The 9,669-nt window shown below is 48.1% G+C and overlaps 1 protein-coding gene across 1 annotated transcript in view; it reads left to right on the top strand.

Moving 5' to 3' along the window:
- The window catches only part of LOC122550361 (protein scribble homolog), a 114,912-nt gene that overhangs the window by 13,718 nt on the left and 91,525 nt on the right, over positions 1 to 9,669 (top strand). The window contains exon 6 of the mRNA XM_043691091.1: positions 2,101 to 2,164. Within this exon, the coding sequence (XP_043547026.1) occupies positions 2,101 to 2,164 (64 nt within the window). The remainder of the gene's footprint in view (positions 1 to 2,100; positions 2,165 to 9,669) is intronic.

Raw genomic sequence — 9,669 nt, 5'->3', positions numbered from 1 at the left:
TAATTCTAATACCTGGCCTGGTTCGTTACCCAGAACCAAATCCAGTATGGCCTCACCTCTTGTTGGCCTGTCTACATATTGTGTCAGGAAACTCTCCTGCACACATTGAACAAACACTGACCCATCTAACGAACTTGAGCTATAGCTTTCCCAATCAATATCAGGAAAGTTAAAGTCCCCCATAACAACCACCCTATTACTGTCACTCATCTCCTGAATCACCTTCCCTATCCTTTCTTCAATGATTCTAGGACTATTAGGGGGCCTGTAAAAGACTCCTAACAGGGTGACCTCACCTTTCCTATTCCTAACCTCAGCCCAAACTATCTCAGATGGCGAGTCTTCATCCATCGTCCTTTCCACCGCTGTAATACTATCTTTGACAAGCAATGCCACACTACCCCCTCTTTTACCCCCACCTCCGACGCTACTAAAACATTTAAACCCTGGAACCTGTAACAGCCAATCCTGTCCCTGTTCTACCCATGTCTCCGTAATAGCCACAACATCGAAGTCCCAGGTACCAACCCACGTTGCAAGTTCACCTACCTTATTTCGTATACTTCTTGCATTGAAGTATACACACTTCAAGCCACTTTCCTGTTTACAGGCACCCTCCTTTGAGATTGATGCCATGTTCCTAACCTCCCTACACTCCAGGTGCTGCACCCTAAAGCTACAGTCTAGGTTCCCATGCCCCTGCAGAGTTAGTTTAAACCCCCCTCCCCCCAAGAGCACTAGCAAACCTCCTGCCAAGGATACTGGTGTCCCTCAGGTTCAGGTGTAGACCATCCTGTTTATAGAGGTCCCACCTCTATATACCCAACTCTCTTTTTCTGTGGAGATCCACCTCCACCACTCTCCCAGGCAGCACATTCCAAATCCGAACCACACTGAGTCAAGCTGTTTCTCCTCATCTCACTCCTCTCTGTCCTGCTGACAGCCTTGAAACTGTGACCACTACTTCTCCCCCTAGAATAGAGGGCATGAGGCCATTCAGTCCAGTGGGTCCATACTGGTGACCTCAAAGGTTTATAAAATCATGAGGGCTATAGATAGTGTGAACGGCAGGTGTCTTTTCCCTAGGATTGGGGATTTCAAGACTAGGGAGCATATTTTAAAGGTGAGATGAAAAAGATTTTAAAAAGGGCATGAGAGACAACTTTTTGTTGTTCGTGTGTGGAATGAACTGCCAGAGGAAGTGGTGGATGCAGGAACAATGACAACGTTTAAAAGACATTTGGATAAGTTCATGAATAGGAAAGTTTTGGAAGGATATGGGCCGGGTGCAGGTAGTTGGGACTAGTTCAGATGGGTTATGGTCAGTATGGACTGGGTACCAGCTTAAAGGTCACGTTCCGTGCTGGATGACTCTATGAAAACTAGCCATTCAGTCTGAATGCATTTCTTGGTATTGGACTTAGCACTGGTGGTTATGGCGTTTCAAACGCAAATCCAAGTACTTTGCAAATGTCATTTGAGGATTTCTGAATCTACCACCCTGTCCTTATTCATAGTTTCATAGTAATAGAGGCAGGAGTAGGCCGTTTGGCCCTTTGAGCCTGCTCTGCTATTCATTAAGATCATGGCTGACATATCCACCATCTCAGCTCCTCCTACCTGCATTATCCCCATAACCCTGAATGCCCCTACCATACAAAAACCCACCCAACTGGGAGGGGAATATATGAATGAAGCTGCCTCTACTGCTTCCTTGGGCAGAGAATTCCATAGATCCATGGTGGGTATCTGCTCCCTGTGTGAGGGGGTATCTCCAGTATGAGTGTCTTGAGGTGTTCCTGCTTTCTGCCCCAGAGTCTCGTGGGTATCTGCTGTCTATGTCGGAGTCTCTAATAGTTATGAGGAACAGATTTAGCTCATCAAGCTGGATGGCTGGTTTGTAATGCTGACTGATACCAACAGCATGAGTTCAATTCGCACAGCGGTTGAGGTTACTATGAAGGGCTGTCCCCTCTCCTATGGCATGGTGGCCTTCAGGTTAAGCTGCCACCAATTGTCTGTCTACCTGAGAGAGCAGCTATGATATGCCAACGGCACCATTCCCTGTTCTGAGTGATGAATGTTTTGTTTGTCCTGCAGGTCCCTATCTTTCCTGGTGAAGCTGGAGGAGTTAGATCTTGGTAGCAATGAACTGGAAGTGCTGGTAAGGAATTGATTTGTCTCAGTTGCTGGCATCCAGCTCTGTATGAGACCCTCTGGGTACACATGCCTGTACACATACATATCGCCACAGTCCATGTTTAACATGTAGTCCGGGAACAAACTCACATTATCAATAAGTTTTGAGAAGATGTGTGGCTCATGTTGAGGTTCTGGATGTAGATTTGCGCGCTGAGCTGGAAAGTTCATTTTCAGAGTTTCGTCACCATACGAGGTAACATCTTCGGCTAGCCTCCAGGCGAAGCATTGTTGGTAATTCCTGCTTTTTATTTATGTGTTTGGGTTTCTTTGGGTTGGTGATGTCATTTCCTGTTCTTTTTCTCAGAGGGTGGTAAATGGGGTCCAAGTCTATGTGTTTGTTGATCGAGTTCCGGTTGGAATGCCATGCTTCTAGGAATTCTCGTGCGTGTCTCATCCTAGGATGGATGTGTTGTCCCAGTCAATATATTCAAATATTGGACCAAATACTGAACTATAGAAGCAACCACACACTGCAGCACAGAGGAACTACGCAGAGCAGAGGAAAATCACCTATAATGTGTATTCAAAAAGAACGGGTACCCGATGAACACAGTCCACCGATCTCTCAGCAACAAACCCAAACAAGCCGACAAAACACGACCAGAAACACGCGCCACTCTCCCCTACATCAAAGACATCTCGGAAATGATTGCCAGACTACTCAACCCCTTGGCATCATGGTAGCCCACTAACACGCTAAAAGGGCAGTGAATGAACTTGAAAGACCCCATACAGACAACAAGCAAATCTAATGCCATGTACAGAATTCCTTGCAAGAACTGTAACAAACACTACATTGGGCAAACGGGCAGAAAGCTAGCCACTAGGATACATGAACATCAACTGGCCACACAAAGACATGACCCACTCTCACTAGTGTCCTTACATACGGATGAGGAAGGACGTCACTTTGACATGTATTTTGAAAGGCAAGGACTGATTCGGAATAGGCAATATGGCTTTGAGCGTGGGAAATCATGTCTCACAAACTTGATTGAGTTTTTGAAGAAGTAACCAAGAGGATCGATAAGGGCAGAGCAGTAGATGTGATCTGTATGGACTTCAGTAAGGCATTCGACAGCGTTCCCCATAGGAGACTGGTTAACAAGGTTAGATCTCATGGAATACAGGGAGAACTAGCCATTTGGATACAGAGCTGGCTCAAAGGTAGAAGACGGTGGTGGTGGAGGGTTGTTTTTCAGACTGGAGGCCTGTGACCAGTGGAGTGCCGCAAGGATCGGTGCTGGGCCCTCTACTTTTTGTCATTTACGTAAATGATTTGGATGCAAGCATAAGAGGTTCAGTTAGTAAGTTTGCAGATGACACCAAAATTGGAGGTGTAGTGGACAGCGAATAGGGTTACCTCAGATTACAGCAGGATCTGGACGAGATGGGCCAATGGGCTGAGACGTGGCAGGTGGAGTTTAATTCAGATAAATGCGAGGTGCTGCATTTTGGGAAAGCAAATCTTAGCAGGACTTATACACTTAATGGTAATGTCCTAGAGAGTGTTGCTGAACAAACAGACCTTGGAGTGCAGGTTCATAGCTCCTTGAAAGTGGAGTCGCAGGTAGATAGGATAGTGAAGAAGGAGAAAAGATTTACAAGGATGTTGCCAGGGTTGGAGGATTTGAGCTATAGGGAGAGGCTGAACAGGCTGGGACTGTTTTCCGTGGAGTGTCGGAGGCTAAGGGGGTGACCTTATAGAGGTTTACAAAATTGAGGGGCATGGGTAGGGTAAATAGGAAAAGTCTTCTCCCTGAGGGTGGAGAGTCCAGAACTAGAGGGCATATGTGTAGGGTGAGAGGGTAAAGATATAAAAGAGACCTAAGGGACAACCTTTTCACACAGAGGGTGGTACGTGTATGGAATGAGCTGCCAGAGGAAGTGGTGGAGACTGGTACAATTACAACATTTAAGAGGCATTTGGATGGGTATATGAATAGGAAGGGTTTGGAGGGATATGGGCCAAGTGCTGGCAGGTGGGACTAGATTGGGTTGGGATATCTGGTCGGCATGGACAAGTTGGACCGAAGGGTCTGTTTCCATGCTGTACATCTCTATGACTCTATGACTGGGTCAACACATCTATCCCAGGACAAGCCAAACAGAGACACGCACAAGAATTCCGTGAAACATGGCATTCCAACTGGATCTCTATCAGCAAACACATTGACTTGGATCCCATTTGCCAATCCCTGAGAAAAAGAATAGGAAATGACGTCACCATAGGAAATGCTGTCACCACAGGAAATGACATCACCAACGCAAGGAAACCCAAACACACAAATAGAAAGCCGGCTGCACCACCAATGCTTCATCAGGAGGCTCACTGAAGATGTTACCTAGTATGGTGATGAAACGTCTGAAAACGAACCTTCCAGCTCAGTGAGCAAACCGACATCACATTGTCAATGTTCTGGCTCTTAGCCCCAATTGTTCGGTTGGAGATATTTGATTTAAACAAATAGACAGAGTTAAGTGATTCCACAACCAACAGATCAGATCGAAGTCCTGTAGTCCTGCCACACCCTGTTGTGCATGTGGTGGACAATTAAACAACTCACTAGAGGAGAAGGATGCACATATATTCCCATCCTCAATGACGGAAAAGTTCAGGCTGAAGCATTCGTAACAATATTAGAACATAGAAAAGTACAGCACAGAACAGGCCCTTTGGCCCACCATGCTGTGCCGAGGTTTAATCCTAATGTAAGATATAGTAACTTAACCTACACACCCCTCAACTCACTGCTATCCATGTGCATGTCCAGCAGTCGCTTAAATGTCCCCAATGACTCTGTTTCCACCATCACCGCTGGCAACGCATTCCATGCATTCACAACTCTCTGCGTAAAAAAACCTACCTCTGACGTCCCCTCTATACCTTTCTCCTAATATCTTCAAACTATGATCCCTCGTCCCAGTCAATCCTGCCCTGGGGAAAAGTCTCTGACTATTGACTCTATCCATGCCTCTCATTATCTTGTGTACTTCGATCAGGTCTCCTCTCTTCCTCCTTCTCTCCAGAGAAAAACGTCTGAGCTTAGTCAACCTGTCTTCATAAGGCAAGCCCTCCAGTCCAGACAGCAACCTGGTAAACCTTCTTTGCACCCTTCTCCAAAGCCTCTGTATCTTTCCTATAATAGGGGAACCAGAACTGGACACAATATTCCAAGTGTGGTCTCACCAGGGACTTGTAGAGCTGCAGCAAACCCTCGTGGCTCTTAAACTTGATCCCCCTGTTAATGAAAGCCAAAACACCATATGCTTTCCCTATCCACTTGGGTGGCAACTTTGAGGGATCTATGCACTTGAACACCAAGATCCCTCTGTTCCTCCACCAAGAATCCTGTCTTTAATCCTATATTCAGCATTCGAGTTCGATCTTCCAAAATGCATCACTTCACATTTATCCAGGTTGAACTCCATCTGCCATTTCTCAGCCCAGCTCTGCATCCTGTCTATGTCACGCTGCAGCCTGCAATAGCCCTCGATACTATCAACGGCACCTCCAACTTGTGTGTCATCTGCAAATTTACTAACCTACCCCTCAACCTCCTCATCCAAGTCATTTATAAAAACTACAAAGAGCAGAGGCCCAAGAGCGGGACCCAACTCAACATTGACCTCCACACAGAATACTTTCCATCTACAACCACTCTCTGCCTTCTGTCAGCCAGCCAATTCTGAACCCCGATAGCCGAGTCTCCCTGTATCCCATACTTCCTGACTTTATGAATGAGCCCATCATGGGGTAATGTGGATGATCCATGTGGGTTTCCTTCAGAAGGCCTCACCATTTCAGATATGAGTCTTTAATCATTTGATTCACTGATACTTTGGTGTGAAATATGAAAGAACCTGAGAATGTACAGAGGATCAGAGAGACCTTGGTGTGCATGTCCACAGCTCGTTGAAGACAACAGGACAGATGGATAAGGTGTTTATGTGGGAGAGGTGCCTGTATTGGACAGGGCATTGAATATAAGAACAGGGAGGATATGTTGGAGCTGCATGTAACATCATTTGGGCCCCAGCTGGAGTACTGTGTGCAGTTCTGGTCACTGCACTGTCAGAAGAATATGATTGCATTAGAGACAGTGTAGAGAATGGTGCCCGGCTGGAGTGATTTCCCCAACAATGAGGGACTAAATAAACTGGGATAAACAAAAATGTGAATTGCTGCTGCCTGGCAGCATATGTGGAGAGAAAACCCTGAATGTTGGGAATCCACTGATACGTCTTCACAACTGTGAACTTTAATAGGGATGCCCTAGAGGAACAGAGAAAATCCAGGAGGTTACTTAAAGATGAGATTCCGAGCACAAAGAGAGGATGTGAAAAAGTGCTGGTGAATAAAGTAATGGAAAATACAAAGGTGTTTATAAACATGTAAGGTGCAAGGGATGAACCAAGAGAAATAACTAGGTCAAAAGTGTCCATTTGGAGTGAAGACTCTAGTTTGGTAAGACAAACTAGGACAGGACTTTACAATTAATGTTAATGTTGTAAAACAGATACCTAGGAGTTCTCTGAAATTTGCGCCACATGGTGGTTAAGAAGGCATTTAGAATGCTTGCCTTCATCGCTCAGCCCTTTGAGGGAAGGAGTTGGGATGTCATGTTGAGGTTGTACATGACAATGGTGAGGCCTCTTCTAGAGTAGGATGAGCAATCCTGCTCACTGTGCTACAGGAATGATATTATTAAATTGGAGAGGGCTCGAAAAACAGAGGGGAAAGTTTTGAAAAGGACCTTGGGGGCAACGTTTTCATCCAAACGATGGTGTGTATGTGGAATGAGCTACCAGAGGAAATGGTAGAAGGTGGTACGATTGCAACGTTTTAAAAGACATTTGGACAGGTACATGGATTGGAAAGGTTTCAAGGGATATGGGCCAAATGCAGGCAAATGGGACCATTTCCGTTTCGGAAACCTGCCTGTTATGGATGAGTTGGGCTGCAGGGCCTGTTTCCATGTTCTCTGAGTTTCTGGCTCTGTCCTTCTCCTTTGGGAATAACAATGTAGATTATTCATTCGAGATTAGTCTCCCTACAGTGTGGAAACAGCCCATTTGGCCCAACCAGTCCACACCGATCCTCCGAAGAGTAACCCACCCAGACCCACTTCCCTCTGACTAATGCAGCTAACACTATGGGCAGTTTAGCATGGACAATCCACCCTGACCTGCACATCTTTGGACTGTGGGAAGAAACCGGAGCACCCAGAGGAAACTCACACAGACACAGGGAGAATGTGCAAACTCCACACAGTCAGTCACCAAGGCTAGAATCGAACCTGGGACCCTGGCGCTGTGAGGCTGCAGTGCTAACCACTGAGTCACCATGCTGCTCCCTAATTTTAGACTTGCCTACTTCTTCAGACTCTGCATAAAGACCCTGCTCTGTCAGAGTGCATCTACCCTTTCCGTGGCGACCCTCCTCCCGCTCCTTATATATGTAGAACATGGAATTCTCTGTAATCCTGTTTGCCAAGGTCATTTCAGGGCTCCTTTTGCCCCAGTCCCTTGTTTGAGTTCTTTGCTGTTATTTCTAATTTTAGACTTGCCTACTTCTTCAGACTCTGTGCATAAAGACCCTGCTCTGTCAGAGTGCATCTACCCTTTCCGTGGCGATCCTGCTCCTTATGTATGTAGAACATGGAATTCTCTGTAATCCTGTTTGCCAAGGTCATTTCAGGGCTCCTTTTGCCCCAGTCCCTTGTTTGAGTTCTTTGCTGTTATTTCTGTATTCTTTGAGGGCTCTGTCTGTCCTCAGTTTCCTAATCCTTACATACACTTCTCTTTTCCTTTTGACTAAAGCTCTCAGTTGGGCTTGTCAGCCAAGAGCAAAGAACAGCACAACACAGGAACAGGCCCTTCAGCCCTTCACGTCTGTGCTGCCACGTTTTGCCCTTCCCTACGAAAACTGTCTTCACTTACAGGATCCCTCTTAGCCAAGGTTCTTGGATTTTTCCAAACTCCATTTTCACTGGTCTTGAACTCGAATCAACTGGCCTTGAAAAGATTTCCACATGTCCGATGTGGGTTCACCTGCAAACGGCTGCTCCCAATCTCCATTTCCCAGGACTTGCATAATAATGTGGTAGTCACTCTCACCCCAGGGTAATACTGTCACCCAAGGACTGCTGTTGTCTTTATCTATAAGTAATGTAAACTGTACTGAATTATGGTCACTGTTCCCATGGTGCTCCGCCACTGAAACATCGATCACCTGGCCAGGCCCATTCCCCAATACTAGGTCTAGAATTGCCCCTTCCTGAGCTGGACTACTCGCATACTGTTTTAGAAACCACCCTGGGCACACCAAACAAATTCCCCTCAATCCAAGCCCATGGTGCTAATGGAGTCCCATCAATCTAGCGGAAGTTACACTCATCCAAAACAACAAACTTGTTGTTACATTTGTCAATAATCTCTGACCACAAATTGTTCCTCTCTGACCCATTGGCTATTGGGAGGCCTGTAATACAACCCCATCAAAGTGTTACATCCTTCCCATTTCCTGCATTGCACCCATATGGCCTCTCTCTGCCCCCAGGGTGTCCTCCCTCACCACAGTAATGCTGCCAATTCTCACATTCCTGTCTATGTGAAACATCTAAACTGCCAAGTGTTTTCCTCTCTCAACCAAGTCTATGTAACAGCTACAACACCATCGTTACACTTATTACACCAAGCTCAAACATCTGAGGACATTCAGGGTCACGGGGCGGGCTGGGTACGGTCAGGGTCACAGGGCGGACTGGGTACGGTCGGGGTCAGGGTCACTGGGCGGGCTGGGTACGGTCGGGGTCAGGGTCACGGGGCAGGCTGGGTACGGTCGGGGTCAGGGTCACAGGGCGGACTGGGTACGGTCGGGGTCAGGGACACGAGGTGGACTGGGTACGGTCAGGGTCACGGGGCGGGCTGGGTACGGTCGGGGTCAGGGTCAGGGACACGGGGTGGACTGGGTACGGTCGGGATCAGGGTCAAAGGGCGGGCTGGGTACAGTCAGGGCCACGAGGCGGACTGGGTACGGTCGGGGTCAGGGTCAAGGGACGGGCTGGGTACGGTCATGGTCAGGGTCACGGGGCGGGCTGGGTACGGTCGGGGTCAGGGTCACGGGGCTCGGGGTCAGGGTCACGGGGCGGGCTGGGTACGGTCGGGGTCAGGGTCACGGGGCGGACTGGGTACGGTCGGGGTCAGGGTCACGGGGCGGGCTGGGTACGGTCGGGGTCAGGGTCACGGGGCGGGCTGGGTACGGTCGGGGTCAGGGTCACGGGGCGGGCTGGGTACGGTCGGGGTCGGGGTGAGGGTCCGGGCTGGGTACGGTCGGGGTCAGGGTCACGGGGCGGGCTGGGTACGGTCGGGGTCAGGGTCACGGGGCGGGCTGGGTACGGTCGGGGTCAGGGTCACGGGGCGGGCTGGGTACGGTCGGGGTCAGGGTCACGGGGCGGGCTGGGT

The sequence above is a fragment of the Chiloscyllium plagiosum genome, chromosome 5, assembly GCF_004010195.1.
Source record: "Chiloscyllium plagiosum isolate BGI_BamShark_2017 chromosome 5, ASM401019v2, whole genome shotgun sequence".
Lineage (NCBI taxonomy): Eukaryota > Metazoa > Chordata > Chondrichthyes > Orectolobiformes > Hemiscylliidae > Chiloscyllium > Chiloscyllium plagiosum.
The sequence above is the reverse complement of the archived record's forward strand: the minus strand, read 5'-3'. Positions and strand labels throughout refer to the sequence as shown.